The sequence below is a fragment of the Delphinapterus leucas genome, chromosome 20 (genome assembly GCF_059928025.1).
Source record: "Delphinapterus leucas isolate spDelLeu-1000000601 "Yukka" chromosome 20, BTC_Dleu_Yukka2, whole genome shotgun sequence".
In the NCBI taxonomy this organism is placed as follows: domain Eukaryota; kingdom Metazoa; phylum Chordata; class Mammalia; order Artiodactyla; family Monodontidae; genus Delphinapterus; species Delphinapterus leucas.
Window position 1 is genome coordinate 41,957,510 of NC_143148.1, and position 16,939 is coordinate 41,974,448.

At 38.5% G+C, this 16,939-nt stretch overlaps 1 protein-coding gene across 1 annotated transcript in view; it reads left to right on the top strand.

Annotated features, from left to right (window-relative positions):
• Window positions 1–16,939, top strand: part of LRRC36 (leucine rich repeat containing 36) — a 45,769-nt gene that overhangs the window by 16,804 nt on the left and 12,026 nt on the right. The window contains 3 exon segments of the mRNA XM_022583467.3: window positions 8,347–8,474; window positions 10,524–10,575; window positions 14,468–14,908. Coding sequence (XP_022439175.2) covers window positions 8,347–8,474; window positions 10,524–10,575; window positions 14,468–14,908 — 621 coding nt within the window.

The window sequence follows — 16,939 nt, forward strand, 5'->3', positions numbered from 1 at the left end:
TCTTAAAACTCAGCTGTGATTATTATACTTGCCTGCTCAAAAACTTGCATGACTCCCACTCACCTACTGAATTAAGAGTCCTTAATCTGACCCACAGGGCTTCTCTAAACAGTGGCTGCAGGTTATCTCTTCAACCTACCCTGAAACCTTATCTCCTGTTTCTCAACTACAGTATCCAATGCTTCAATCAAACCAAACCACTCCCTCCTTCTCACATCGTTCTTCCTTTTTCTCTCTTCTGCCCCTGAACTAATGCTGTCCCCTCTGCTTGGAATGCTTGAATCAAAATCCTGATCTTTCTTTATGACCCTACTCAAAGTCCATTCTTTTTAGTGAAATTTTTTGATTTCTCAACCAAAATTCTTTTCCTTTTTTTGTAGACTCACATAATTTATCTTCTAGAACATATATTCTGGAAATAGAAAATGTAGCCATTCCCTGAATCACTTGCAACATAATTAGGATAATGAGACAAACATGAAAGAGCTAAGTAACACAATTTCAGGCAGTGCATATGAAAACGTCAAATGAATGATACAGATTAGTATTCCTCGAACTCAGGGTTGTGGACTCCTAGTCCAGGGATATATCTTAGAGGTCCATAGGCAATGTGAGACCCTTTAATTTTTTGCTTTTGTTTGATGCAGTTATGAAAAATATTTAAAAGATGTAAAAGCAAAAATACTCTTTTGCAGTATTAGTCTGCTATTTAAAAAATAGAATATTTTTTAGAACAGCTTTAGATTTACAGCAAAACTGAACAGAAATACAGAGTTCCCATATGCCTCCTGCCTCCACACATGCAAGGCCTCCCCCACTACCAACATCAGGCATCAGAGTGGTGCTTTTGTTAGAACTGATGAATCTACAGTGACACATCATCACCCAAAGTCCTTAGTTTACTTTAGGGTTCATTCTTACTGTTGTACATTCTATGGATTTGGCAAATGTATAATAACATGTATCTGCCATTTTAGTGTCACACAGAATAGTTTCACTGCCCTATACTCTGTGCTTACCTAGCTATCCCTTTCTCCCCTTCTGACCCCTGGCAACCACTGATCTTTTTACCATCTCCATATATTTTTTAATAGATTTATTTATTTTTATTAATTTATTTTTGACTGCGTTGGGTCTTTGTTTCTGCTCACAGGCTTTCTCTAGTTGCAGCAAGTGGGGGCTACTCTTCATTGCGGTGCCTGGGCTTCTTGTTGTGGTGGCTTCTCTTGTTGCAGAGCACGGGCTCTAGATTGCAGTTATTTGTGGCACATTTTGTTTATCTATTCACTTGTTGATGGACACTTGGGTTGCTCCCATGTTTTAGCTATTGTGAATAATGCTGCTATGAACATGGGTATACAAATATCTCTCAAGACCCTGCTTTCACTTCTTTGGGGTTTGCACGCAAAACTGAAATTACTGGATCATATAGTAATTTTATTTTTATTTTTTTTTAGGAACTGCCATACTGTTGTCCATAGCAGCTGTACCATTTTATATTCCCACGAACAATGCGCAAGAGTTCTGATTTCTCTACATCCTTCCCAACGTTTGTTATTTTCTGGTTTTTTGATAGTAGCCATCCTAATGGGTGTGAGGTGGTATCTTGTATTTTTAAATTTGTATTTCCCTAATGATCAGTGATGTTGAGTATTTTTTTGTGTGCTTATTGGCCATTTGTATATCTTCGTTTGGAGAAATGTCTATTCAGGTCCTTTGCTATTGAATCAGGTTGTTTGTTTTTTTGTTGCTGAGTGTTAGCAGTTCTCTATATATTCTAGCTATTAATCCCTTATCAGATATATGATTTGCAAATATTTTCTCCCATTCTGTGGGTTGCCTTGTTACTCTGTGGATATTGTTTTTAGAGGCACAAAATTTTTAATTTTTTAAAATAAATTTATTTTATTTATTTTTGGCTGCGTTGGGTCTTTGTTGCTGCGTGTGGGCTTTCTCTAGTTGCTGCGAGCAGGGGCTACTCTTCGTAGCAGTGCGTGGGCTTCTCATTGTGGTGGTTTCTCGTTGCGGAGCATGGGCTCTAGGCACGCGGGCTTCAGTAGTTGTGGCGTGTGGGCTCAGTAGTTGTGGCTCGTGGGCTCTAGAGCGCAGGCTCAACAGTTGTGGCACACAGGCTTAGTTGCTCCGTGGCATGTGGGATCTTTCTGGACCAGGGCTCGAACCTGTGTCCCCTGCATTGGCAGGCGGATTCTTAACCACTGTGCCACCAGGGAAGCCCCTTAATTTTTCATGATGTTCAATTTGTCTATTTTTTCCTTTGTTGCTTTGCTTTTGGTGTCACATTGCCAAATCCAGTGTCATGAAGCATTTTCCCTATGTTTTCTTCTAAGAGTTTTATAGTTTAAGGTGTTACATTTAGGTCTTTGGTCCATTCTGAGTTAATTTTTGTGTATGTGTTAGGTAAGGGTCCAGCTTCATTCTTTTGTATGAGGAATGAGTGATGGGTAGCTGCTACTTTGCTAAGAACTGAATTAAGCAAAATTAACCCTAATTTACCTTCCACATCTTCCCCCAGAAGTTGCAAGTCTTCAGTAGACTCCAGAATTCCAAAATAGTTACAACAGAATTCTGCCAGTGCAGTTGTTGCCTAGGTGGGAGACAGATGCCAGATGCTTCTTACTCTGCCATCTTCCCGTCTCCACAGTTTTGCCTTTTCCAGAATGTCATATAGTTGGAATCGTACAGTATGTAGCCTTTTCAGATTGGCTTCATCTACTTAGTAATATGCATTGAAGTTTCCTTTGTATTTTTTCATGGCTTGGTAGCTACTTTCTTTTTAGTGCTTAATAATATTCCATTATTATTATCCGGAATATTTGTTTATCCATTCACCTACTGAAAAACATCTTGATTGTTCCCAGGTTTGGGCAATTATGAAAAAAGCTGCTATAGACATCTATTTGCAGGTGGTTGTATGGACATAAGCTTTCAACTCCTTTGGGTAAATACCAAGTGTTTAGTTTTGTGAGAAATTTGCAAACTGTCACCCAATATAATCTGCTTTTTAAAATATCTTTTTATACACTGAGTTTCTTAAATTGAAGTTTCTCAAACTGGATTCGTATTTCAGAGTTTATGAGGATGTTGAGTTTGAGAAACACTAATGTAGATAGGCATATGCTATAGAGGCTTAGGGTGTGCTAGGAGCAAATGAGGAAAGGTTTTGTGGCAGATAGAAGTTCATTTCTCCCTCATATAGAAATCCAGATGTTGGCAGTCTAGGGATGTTATTGGGGGTTCTAAGAGGTGAATAAAGGATATAGTGGAGGGCAACTGTCAATCTCTGACACAATGGATGTGAGAGCAATTCAGCGAACAAGTGTATATCTACTGGAAAATCTTGTGTTAGAGGCTAGGCACATTAGGAAATGATACAACAGTGTCAGATCTTCAGATACTCCCACACCAGAGAGATTTATCATAGCTATTAGGTTACAAGTCAGGCTGAGACATGAGTTCGACTGTGATAGAGATAAAGAACTATGGGGGAGAGGCACTAGCAGTTAGTACTGATTGGGGACCTGGGAAAAGACTTCACAAAAAGGAGACATTTAGGTTGGGCATTCAAATAGAATTCATTGGCATAGTTGGGTGTTAAGTGCATAGAGAAGTAGAAGAAACAGGTGTGACAGATTAGGAAATTGACTCAGCTTGTGACTGGAGCTAAGGTGCTTGACTAAAGCCAAGTTGCAAAGGGCCCCTTTACTAAACATTTTCATTTTATTCTCTTGAAAATGGGTAGCAAAGGTGTTTTAGGTGGTAAGCATGATTAAATGTGTGACAGAGAGATAACTCTAAATTGGAACAGTAGTCCCAATGGGAGATAATAAGGACATGTCCTGACATAGGGCAATAATAGCAGTGTGAATGCAAATGAGGAGGTACAGATTGATTAAATCCTTGAGGATATGAAAAGAAAACTTGGAGATAAAACATTAAGTGTTTTTACCTGCAATGTTTTGCTAGGGAGTCCAAACTTCAAAGAGTTGAATTTTGAATGAAATACATATCAGGTATTTAAGGCGGAAAAACAGAAGATTACTTAGGCAGTCTGTTCATGACGGGAAAAACTATAATTTCCTTTCATTATTATCATATCTACAATGGCTATCATATATTAATATATATTATATACACTATAATATATATTATTTATATATACTAATAATATATGATAATATATATCATATATATTATTTCAAAAGTCTGGGATTAAGTTGTCCTCATTGGGGATAAGCAATTTAAAGGAAATAGCAAATCTTCATTTATTTTGGGTTTTTTTGTTTTGTTTTAAATATTTCTTTATTTATTTGGCTGCACTGGGTCTTAGTTGCAGCACGCAGGATCTTCATTGCCACGTGCGGGATCTTTAGTTGTGGCGGACTCTTAGTTGCAGCATGGGGATCTAGTTCCCTGACCAGGGATCGAACCTGGGCCCCCTGCATTGGGAGCACGGAGTCTTAACCATTGGACCACCAGGGAAGTCCCCTTCATTTATTTTGGAGGCTAGTGTTAGACCCATTATTTCTGCTCTCAAAATTTTATCTCAGTGGAATCTAGGGTACAAGATGTTTATTAGAGATCAATATCGAAAGGAAGGAGAGGAAGCAGAGTTGAGCAGAGGGACAGCTCTAGAGCAAGGACTGCCCCTGGGCCCCATTTGGTCACTGCATATGGACTGCCTCTGGAAGGGCATGACATCAGGAGGTAGTTCTCTGTAGCTGAGACACACTCTGAAGAGTAAATCAAGTCCTCCTTGAAAGGGATCTGGGTAGTGCATCTCTGTTTCTACCTCAGATGGGTTGCAAGGTTTTTGGCCAAATGTGTGAAGCAGGGCCTCATCCATATAAGATTACTGGTAATTGAAGTAGCCAACTATTAGTTCTTTGCCACCAGCATCAGCATTATAAAGCCATTTCTCTGTCATTAAAAATATAAAACAATTTTCAGTGGTAAAAAGATAATGAATTATGGTCCTATCACATTGGTTATATGGGTATAAAAACCTGGGCTGGACAACAATGTCATAAATACATTTGATTTTGGAATTAAGTGTTGGATATATTTTACATCTGAAGAAAAAGAAGAAAATAAATTGAAGTATAAGACAAGAAAAAAATTATCTCAGAATGCAAATTGTTTCTTTTTCCTGATTTTTCCTGACTGTGGTACATGACATGCTTAGTCATAATGTAGCAGAGCAAGGTGTCGGTTTATCTTTTTCAGGAGTGAGCCTATATCTTGAATATGGCACCAGAAGTGTAACAACCAAAGAAAAAATAGATGAGTCACACTTTATAAAAATTTAAAACTTTTGTGTTTCAAAGGACACTATCAAGAAAGTTAAAAAAGCTGGGGAATTCCCTGGCAGTCCAGTGGTTAGGACTTCGTGCTTCCACTGGAGGGAGCATGGGTTCCATCCCTGGTTGGGGAACTTACAAGATCCCTCATGCCGCAAGGTGTGGCCAAAATAATAATAATAATAATAAATTAATTAAGAAAACAAAGAAAGTAAAAAAGCAACCCACAGAATGGGAGACAATATTTGCAAATCATATATCTGACAAGGGTCTAGTATCCATTCTATACAAAAAACTCTTACAAATCAATAACAAAAAGACAAACAACCCAATTAGAAAATGGGCAAAAGATTGAATAGACATTTCTCTAAAGAAGTTATGCAACTAGCCAACAAGCACATGAAAGATATTCAACATCACTAGCCATCAGGGAAATGCAAATCAAAACCACAAGGAAGATACCATTTCACACCCACTAGGATGGCTAGAATCAAAAGCACAGATAACAAGTGACGGCAAAGATGTGGAAAAATTGGAACCTTCATACATTTCTGGTGGGAAAGGAAAATGGTATAGCTTCTTTGGAAAACAATTTAGAAGTTCCTCAAAAAGTTAGAGTTACCATTTGACCCAGCAATTTCACCCCTAGATATATACCCAAGAGAAATGAAAACATATGTCCACACAAAGACTTGTACAGGAATGAAATCAGCATTATCCATAATATCCGAAAAGTCTATCAGCTGATGAATGGAGAAACAAAATAATGGCATATCCATATAAGGCATATTTTTCAGCCTAAAAATGATTGAAGTACTGATACATGCTACAATATTTATCTTGAAAGCATCATGCTACTTGACAGAAACCAGATACAAAAGGTCAAACATTATTCCATCTACATGAAATGTCCAGAATAAGCAAATCCTATTTGATGTTTGCTAGGGGCTGGTGGGGAGGAGAGAATTGAGAGTGACAGTTAATTTGGTTTGTTTTGGGGTGATGAAAGTGAAGGTGGTGATGGTTGTACAACTTTGTGAATACAGTAAAAATCACTGAATTGTATTCTGTAAAAGGGTGACTTACATGGCATGTACGTTATACCTCAATTAAAATAAAGATTCCCCCCACCAAAAAAAGTGATTCTATAGAATTTGATAATTGATTGACATTTGAGATGAGAGAGAGAACATCAAAGAACAAGTTTCTATCTTGAGGGATTGGGTGAATAGGAATGCCAGTATTAAGACGAGGGTTAGGGATGGAGGTGAGGACCATCAGCAGAAGTAGGCCTGGAAGTGAAGATTATGAGTTCGATTTAGAAAATAATTGGGAATTCTCTGGTGGTCCAGTGGTTAGGACTCAGCACTTTCACTGCTGGGCCCAGATTCAGTCCCTGGTCGGGGAATTAAAATCCCACACACACAAAAAAAGAAAATACTGACTTTTTAGTTGTCTATAGGGCACACTTTGGGGGGCAGTTCAAAAAACTTGTCTGGACATGAAACGACAGATCAGAGTTAAGAGAGTTAGATTTAAGGTCAACCAGATTTGGGAGATAGCTGACACCAAAGAGAAGGTATGATAGCATCCAGCAAAGAGTTTGGACCTTGGGGGATTTGTTTGAACCAAGAGGTAGGCTGAAAGAAAAAGAACCTGTGAATCTAAAAAAGAGTATTAGCAGGGTAGAACAAAAACCAGGATGGAGCTGGGTCTTGGACACCTGGGAAGTTTGTGTTGTTCTGTAGGAAAGGGTTAAGAGGAGCCTTGAACCCAAAGTCACAGCTTACTAACCATTCTAATTTTCTACTAAGAATCAGGTTAAAATCAGCAATTTCTGCTTCACCTTGGTTTTTTTTTTCTTCCTGTGTTGCTACTGCAAAGGAACCACAGAACATAAACTTTGACAGCTTATGTCACTTTGAGAAATACAGTTCTGTCAAGTACAAGGGTGGAAGAACATCTTGTATTGAAGTAGTAGGACATTTCATTCCCAAAAGGCAACTCAGAAATAAGAAGCATTTTAGAGCTCCAAATGGACTAAAGGGCTGGATTTTCAAAAGGCTGGCTTTATTCTCACTCTGTATTCTCAGTTGCCCTGCCTTATAGTAGCTTTCTGTTGCCAGAGCCTGAACATGGGAACTAGCAGAAGAGCACACTGTTTGACTAAGGCCCAAACTTTGGAAACTATCTTAATTCTTATCCAATCCTACTAGAGAAAAAAACCTCCCTAAAAAAAACCCTCTTATTTTCATCCATGGGTCCCCCAGAAGACCCCAAATCCCAGAATTCTGCAATCAATAAGTATTGATCAAGTATATGCAAAAACTTTTGTACAAGTGTTACAATCTAATAGAAATCCTAACAAACTCTTTTTGAGGTGGCCAGGATAGGATACAGTTTTTGTTTGTTTTTCCTTTCTATTTTTAAAGTTGTTTCTCTAATGGTAGGCAAAAATACTGGGAAACCTAAGGATTTGGCATTTGTTTCTATGAAATAGGTCCTGATTAGTCTTTTTCTTTGAACAAATGAGGAGATCAAGGCAGAAAGAAGCTGGTTTGAAATGATGAAGCTGATTTAAAATGACAAATCATTGCAGACTGTTGATTAAAGCCCTGGAGATGCCTGATGTCAGGAGTCTATTTCCAGCCATCTCCCCCTGTAGCTGGAGATTGTTGAATTGGTGTCAAAGTTTATTATATATTCACTTCAGAAATATGCAAAATATTTGCCTTCTTCTTAATTTCTCTTGAGCATTTCATAATTTATGAAGCCATTTCATATCCATTGTCTTGTTTTAACCTCACCTCAACTCTAAGAGAAAGAAAATTTAGATTTTATCATCACTGTTTTACAAGTGGAGAGATTGAGAGAGGTTGAGCAGTTTGTCCAAGTTCACATGGTCTCCAAGTAGCGGCACCAGGACTAACTCTCAATCTTGTGACTTCTCTTCTAGTATCTTTCCATATGACATGTTGCCTTTAAAGTCTGGTCAGTGCTTCATTGTATGCCTTTTCTTTTGACACAGGCTCAAACAAAGGACTTTTTATTCCCTTCCCTAACTGGGAAATAAAGGATTCCCCAACAAGTACTTCTGTAACCCAGGGCAATGGTATACCAGATCAGAAATTAGACACTTTGCCACTGGGGACACAGGTAATGTACTCACTTTCCTGCTGATCTGTTGACTAATCAATGATTAATGCTAATAATCCAGTGGACTCTCAATTATTGTGAAGGTCTAAGAGGACTTTTTAAAATTAATTTTTATTGGAGTGTAGTTGATTTACAATTTTGTGTTAGTTTCTGCTGTACAGCAAAGTGAATCAGTTATACATATACATATATCCACTCTTTTTTAGATTCTTTTCCTGATAGGTCATTACAGAGTATTGAGTAGAGTTCCCTGTGCTATACAGCAGGTTCTTATTAGTTATCTGTTTTATATATAGTAGTGTGTATATGTCAATCCCAATCTCCCAATTTATCCCTCTCCCCTTCCCCCTTGGTAACCATTAAGTTTGTTTTCTACATCTGTGACTCTAGTTCTGTTTTGTAAATAAGTTCATTTGTATCATTTTTTAAGACTCCACATATAAGCTATATATGATATTGTCTTTCTCTGTCTGACTTAAGAGGACTTTTTTGATGAAGGCATGTTAGACACTTTAAAAGGAAAGCACAAGACAGGATGCAAAGGGCCTTCTCCATTAATTTCAATCTCCCCTTTCCCTCTCCCCCAGTACCTGATCAGATGTAGTATATTTATACATATAACTTTAGCACATTTTATGCCAGGCATTTTGGCACTCAAACAGGGATACAACTGTTACAGGTTTTGTCTGGTTTTCAGTATTCTCCTCTCTACCCAATGTCTCCATTTCCTGTTACCTGGCTTCTTTACATTTTCTACCTCTGCCTTTTAATTACTGTATCTTAACATCTCAGGGGTGGCTCTCCCAACACTGCCTCTTCATTGAAACACAAAAAAAGAAAAGTTAAGCGGTAAAGATGGCATAGAAGTTGTGGGCAATGAAGAGATAGAGACCATGCAAGATGAGGGAAGAATTAAAAATTAGTTTTTAGAGAAAAAAATTGGTGGGAGTCCATTACTTATTTATATGAATGAATATGATGCAGGAAGCAGAATTGACTACTTCAACTTCTCCTTTTGTCTGCATTTTTATTGATAAATTATGAGCAATAAGTTTGCTGAAAATAGCCAGAAGGAGAAAGAAGAGAAGGAAAGACTGATTAATCCACAGTTTGGATAATCAACACTGTACAAAGAAAAATATAGTAAGATTTCAGGTTGAATTTATAATACCTTCATTTTATAAAAAGACAGATTAACATTTAGTTGGTTTCTTTGTTTTTGGAGATTCTACTTGGGTGATTTAGAAACTATTTCAATTACCATTTTTTTTTTTCAATTACCATTTTTTAAAAAATTTGGTATTCTTTTTTTTTTTTTTTTTTTTTTTTTTGGTATTCTTTTAAAGGAAATGGAGACAAAATATACTATAATCTACAGTTAACATTAAATAGCACTTTTTAGATTAAAAACTTTGAAATTACTTCTTGAAGTGCGAGAGAAGAAGAAATTGAATAGCCTACTATATGTCCTCTTAGTTTAAGAAATAGGAAGTAAGATTTCTTTCTCTGCATAACTACCAAAAAGATGCTGAATACTTGAAGATGATTTTGTAAAAAGCAAACTCTAGAAAGCTTTCTACTTTGTATCAATCCTTGCTCAATTATGCCTTAGATTAATTTTCAGCCTATTAAAAAGTCTCAGTAGCTCCTATGGTTGATACTCAGCTTTACTAGAGGTAAAATAAGTATGGGAGTTCTTCAAGCAGAAATAAGTTGGAAAAGGTGGTACCATCTAACTTCTATGCTGAGTTATCTAAAGCAGAGAAAATACAATATTTCACTGTTTGGTATGTCCTTTACCATCTAAGGATATTTTGTCTTTTCAAGGCATCTCCTTATCTGCTCCAGAGCAACTCTAGAATCTCTTTGTATTGTGACTATTTTAAAATAAGCTTAAATCTGGACCTTTGCTTGAAGATCTTTTCCCCTAGTTTGCAAGGATGGACTTGCTTACTAATAGGAAAGTATTCTGAACCTCCCTGTTCTAGTTAAACTCATGTCTGAATGCCCATTGACTCCCTTCTCCTAAACTTTCAAACTTTTTTTTAGATGCAGGAAGTGGCAAGAAAGGAGATACCAAGTGAGAATCACCAGGAAGATGGTAAATATTTTGCTTACAGTATTTTTCTCCACACTAGTCAGAGAAATCTAGGTGTGATGGGATTTGGGAGAAGATGGAGATGTCTCAGTCCTGGGAGACTACGTGATGAATTCTTTTCTGCTTTCATAAGGGGCTGCCCTGGATGCTTAGTGACCTGTGAGTTCTTTCAGGTTGAAGAGTGGATATTCTGACTTACTTTGTTCTTGACTTTTTGTATTGGCTGACTATTCCTTGTTTCTTTTACCTTTCTTGCCTTCTTTTGGATTTATTATGTTTTTTGTTTTTGTTTTTTTTGCGGTACGCGGGCCTCTCACTGTTGTGGCCTCTCCCGTTGCGGAGCACAGGCTCCGGACGCGCAGGATCAGCGGCCATGGCTCACGGGCCCAGCCGCTCCGCGGCATGTGGAATCTTCCCGGACCGGGGCACGAACCCGCGTCCCCTGCATCGGCAGGCGGACTCTCAACCACTGCGCCACCAGGGAAGCCCTATTATGGTTTTATTCATCCATTTTTTTCTTTCTGCTAGTTTACAGTTACACACTGTTTCTATGCTTTTGGTATTATTCCCAAAACTATAATATGTGTCCTTAACTTATTCAACTTTAAAATTAATCAATACCTTAACTCTTCTCTTGTATAATTCAAAGACCTTAAAGTAATTTACTCCTTTTAATCCCTCCTGATTTATGTATTATTATAGATTTTAATTCTCTATATTTTTAAAATTCACAAGATACTATTTTTATAAAGTCATTGTTCATTTAAATTTATCCATGTATTTACCACTTTGCTCTTTTTTTTTTATTTTAATTTTTTGGCCGCACCACGCGGCATGTGGGATCTTAGTTCCCTGACCAGGGATCAAACCCGCACCCCCTGTATTGGAAGCATGGATTCTAAACCACTGGACTGCCAGGGCAGTCCCTTTACGTCTCTTTTTTTTTAATCCCAGACTTCACTTCTGAGATAGTTTTCCTCTAGCTTATAGTACATCTTTTAGAATTTTCTTTAGTGTGGATCTATTCGTGATGAATTCTTTCAGTTTTTGTCTGAAAATGCCCCAATTTCACTATCATTCTTAAAGGGTATTTTGGCTGGGTATAAGTTTCTTTCTTTCTTTTTTTTTTTTTTTTATTACTTTTGACTGTGTTGGGTCTTTGTTTCTGTGCAAGGGCTTTCTCTAGTTGCGGCGAGCGGGGGCCACTCTTCATCACGGTGCGTGGGCCTCTCACTATCGCGGCCTCTCTTGTTGCGGAGTACAGGCTCCAGACGCGCAGGCCCAGTAGTTGTGGCTCATGGACCTAGTTGCTCCGTGGCATGTAGGATCTTCCCAGACCAGGGCTCGAACCTGTGTCCCCTGCATTGGCAGGCAGATTCTCAACCACTGTGCCACCAGGGAAGCCCTGGGTATAAGTTTCTATGTTGGCAGTTATTTCTTTCAAAATATTGAAGGTATTACACTGTATTCTATCTTTTGTAGTTGCTTTTGAGAAGTCAGCTAGAACAGGGGTCCCCCCCACCCCCATCCCTGGGCTTGCACAGCAGGAGGTGAGCGATGGGCGAGTGAGCGAAGCTTCATCTACCACTCCCCATCGCTCCCCATTGCTTGCATTACCAGCTGAACCATCGCTTACATCACTGGCTGAACCATCACTTGCATCACCACCTGAAACACCCCCACGCCCCCGACCAGGTCCGTGGAAAAACTGTCGCCCACGAAAACCGGTCCCTGGTGCCAAAAAGGTTGGGGACCACTGAGCTGGAAATTTGTCACTCCTGCAAGGATAATCTGTCTTATTTTTCCTCTGGCTGCTTTTAAGATTTTCCAATTGTCTTTGATTTTCTGCATTTCACTATGGTGTGTGGACTTCTTTTTGTTTATCCTGTTTGGTATTTACTACACTTGAATTTGTGAATTCTGTCTCATTATTTCTGTAAAGTGCTTCAAAAATTATTTATGTCCCATTTTTTCTATCTTGTCCTTCTGGGACTCTTGATTAAGTAAATGTATGTCCTCTTTCACTTTGTCCTCTTTGTCTCTTATTCTTTTATATTTTTTATCTTTCTTTGGTTTGATCTGCATTCTGGATAACTCCTTCTGACCCATATTTAAATTCACTAACATTCTTTTCAGCTGTGTCTAATCTGTTGTTAAGCTTGTCTTCTGAATTCTTAATCTCAGTAGTTTATTTTAAGTTTTATAAATTCGATTTGGTTCTTTTTCAAATCTGCTGGGTCACTTTTTTGGCGGCACAGGCTTCAGACGCGCAGGCCCAGCGGCCACGGCCCACGGGCCCAGCCGCTCCGCGGCATGCGGGATCCTCCCGGACCAGGGCATGAACCCGCATCCCCTGCATTGGCAGGCGGACCCCCAACCACTGCGCTAGCAGGGAAGCCCACCCAGCTGTTTTATATATCTTTAAACATAGTAAAAATAGCCATCTTATAGGCTGCATCTGTTAATTCCAATTTTTGTGCATGTTGTCTGGTTTTTCTACTCATTCTCACTTGTGTTGTCTTATTTCCTTTTTTGTTTTGGCTACTTACTGGCTATTGTATTTTAAAAACTATTTGTAGGAATGATTTAAAGTCTTACATGAAGATATCTTTTCCAGATCAGATTTTCATTTGCTTCTACCAGTTGCCTGGGGAACTATCAGCCTGGAATCACCTTAATCCAAGCTTAAGACTTGAGGTTCCCTGGACCACCCAGATGATGCAAACCTGGATTACCAGTGTACAAGGGCTGGTTTATTTCCAGTTTACCTTAACTTTGAAGATTATATCCTGATTAGGATTCCATATTAATGTGGGGAGTGGGTGAGGGGGTGGTTTCTCCTACTCCTTACCTTGGATGGATCCTGAACTTGGACTTCTGTACCTTTCACTCTAAAGCGCCTTAGGGTAAAAGTCACTTTAAGTGCTAGACACACCTATATGAGTTCTTGCGGTTTTCTAGATTTTGGCCTAGATATTCCTCACTAGCTTATTAGCTCTTTGATGCTTTTAAGAACGTATATCATCCCACTTTTTAAATATCTTCAACAGGAGGGATAGTCTGAATTATCTAATCTCATTACTTGTTCTTAGATTCTTTTTCTTACATAAAGATATTGTTCTATAACCTTTCCCCTACTGTATAGACTGGCCCTTGGTAAAAATGTTGATATTCTTAAAGGTTCTGTAGAGATAGAAGGTACTTGGTTCCACTTTTTTAAAGTTAATGTGACTAACTCAGGAAGGCCTTCAAGCGTATGAATCTCTGAAAGCCCCACGGAGCACAAAGACTTCTCTTTTTGTCTGATACTCTACTTGCCCTACTCTGAGGCTTTTTGGAGATGACAGATACACCTGTCTGAGAGAAATACTTTATAGCTGGATTAGGGATTTTCATAGGTTTTGCATTTCCTGCCATTTAATTTGCTTAGGATAGTGGTTCCCAATGTGTGAACCTAGATCCTCTGGGTAGAGGTTGGGGGTAGGAGTGAGTTTAGCTTTATTGCGAGGCATCTATGAAATCATAGACCTACCAACTATTGTCTGAATACCTAAGATCACAACTTTTGTCATGTGGGAGTGCACCAAAATAGTAGAAATCGTATATAGAAAACTCTGACACTACAGTTTTAGAAGGAAATTCATACAGGATTAGGTTGACATGAAATTTGTCTCCAGAATGTTACAGATTCTTTACTGTCTACACAATGTCCAACATGTTTTGTTTTTCCATGTAGGAATCCTTTTATCACTTTATGCTACCATTTATAAAAATTATAAACCATCTCTTCCTGAGAACTTTTTTTTGGTAGACAGAGGTATATCCAGTGAACAAGGATACCCTAAGAAGAATTCTCATTGTCTTTTGTTTTTTTTTCCCCCTTGGTGATGGTTAGAATTCAGACGCTACTTGCCTCATCAATCCACAGTTCGAACCCCAGAGAAGATGGCTAGAGAAGGGTACCGAATATCTTTTTTGGACAACAAGTCTTCAGGTTCTTCTCCAGAAAAGGATTTGATACCAAAACCTGATACTTATCAGCTTACCCATGACGCCTCATTGGGTAAACGCCTGGATGTGGGTGATTCTAGACAGATTCATCCCTATCAGTTAACTTCAGATGCTGGTCTAGAAAATGATGATAGTCATTATTCTCAAAATCCATCCCTGCATGGAAGTCTTGGTAAAAGGCCTCAGAGAAGCAGGAACTACCGAGAATATAGCACAAAACCTTCAAATAACATGAAGGCCACCACATCCCATTCCTGCGGAGACTTACTGACTTCTCTGTCAAACCCTGACTTCAGCACTGGAAGGCTTTTGAAGCTTAGTTCAGGTAATAGCTTCCTGTTAAGTTTATAGACCTCTTTCATAGGCATGAAGATTGAAGTATAACTGGAAATTTTGGAATTAATATTTCTTAGATTGGGGAATTCCCTGGCAGTCCAGTGGTTAGGACTCTGTACTTTCACTGCCTAGGGCGTGGGTTCAATCCCTGGTTGGGGAACTAAGATCCTGCAAGCTGAAAATAAATAAATAAATAAATAAAGTCACCAGTGGTCCATAGAGCCTTGAGAAATCTGCAGGGTATGTGTTTAACATGATAGATATATTAGAGAAAATTTATAGACAATTTATAGAAATGCAGATTCATAACTATATGTTATTTTAGTTAAATATTGATAGCATCCTGGGACATATTTTTAGTTACATCTAGTCTTCTCTGGCCACAAGCACTTCTATTCTGAGTTACTTTTTCAGAAAAAGCTAGTTTAAGGGTAAGAGACCACTCCTTAGTTATTTATTTATTCAACAAAATGTATTGAATACCCACTATGTGCCAGATACTATTCTATCTCTGCAGATAAAGTAGCAAACAAAAATAAACATAAAATATATGTCAGGTTATGATAAGTGTTGTGAAGGAAAGTAACATAAGGATATTAGAGAGTAATATGGAGGAGGTGATGTTTTAGATAGAATGGTCAGGGTAAGCTTCTCAGGTGAGATATCATAAAAGTAGAGACTTGAATGAAGTGAGAGTGTGAGCCATGTGGATAACTGGGGGGAGAAATTTTAGACAGTGGAAATAGTAAGTGCAAAGTTCCTGAGGCTGGAACATGCTTGGCATATTCAAGAAACAATGAGGAGGCCAGGGCTGCTGCTGCAGAGTGAGCCAGGTAAAGAGTATAGATGAAGTCAGATAGCCAGACATTTATTCTGGGTGAGATCAGAAGCTGTTGGAGAGTTTGTAGCAGAGGAGTGACATGATCTAACTTAAGAATTACTCTGGCTGCTGAGTTGAGAATAGACAATGGAGAGCAAGGATAGAAGTTTTTAAAATTAACAGATTAGAATCTGGATAAGAGATGATGGTAGCTTGAACTAGAGAGATAGCAGTGTAGGTGGTGAGAAATAGATTCTGAATATGTTCTGAAGATAACACTCCATGATTTGTTGGTGGATTGAGGATGAAGTGTGAGAGAAAGAAGGTCAAGGATAACTCCTAGGTTTCAAGTCTGAATAACTGGAAGAATGGAGTTACCATTTTACTCAGATGGAAAAGAGTGTGAGGAACAGGTTTTAGGATGGATACCAAGAGTTGGTCTTTGTCAGCTTAAGTTTGAGGTGACTATTAAAACTTCTCAGAGATGCCAATTTGATAAGTAGACATATTAGTCTGGAGTTCAGGGAAGAAGGTGGGGCTGGGAATTAAGTGTGTGGATGGCATTAAAACAGACTAGATGAGATCTCCCCAAGGGAGTGAATATAGATAGAAAAGATATCTGAGGACTAATCTGAGTCCTCCAACAATTAGAAATCTCGTAGATAAAGAGAAACCATCATGGAGAGCAAGAAAGAGGCAGCTACTAAGGTAGGAGGAAAAAAAAAAAAGCCAAGAAGGAGTGGTATTCTGGAAGCCAAGTGAAGAATATGTTTCAAGAAGGAGGGAGTTATAAATACATTGTCAGATGTCCTTAATAGATGTCTTTAACACTTCTGGGACTGAGAAATGATCATGGTATTTGGCAACGCATTAGTGAGCAGCTTCAGGAGATGCGTTGTTAATAAAAGCCTTGTTGAGGTGAGTTCGAGAAAGAATCAAAGGAGAAGCGGTAGAGTTACCGAGTATATATGACCCCTTCAAGGAGTTTTGCAGTGAAGGGGAGCAAAGACATGGAAATGTAGCTGGAAGGGGGATGGAATCAAGGAGATCATGGTGGAAATGATCCAGTAGAGGGAAAATTGATGATGCAGGAGAGAAAAGGGACAATTACAAGAAAAAAAATTGGGGAGTGGTCAAGAGGAGATGGAATCCAGTCCACCAGTGGAGAGGTTGGCCTTGGATAGAAGCACAGATAGTTCA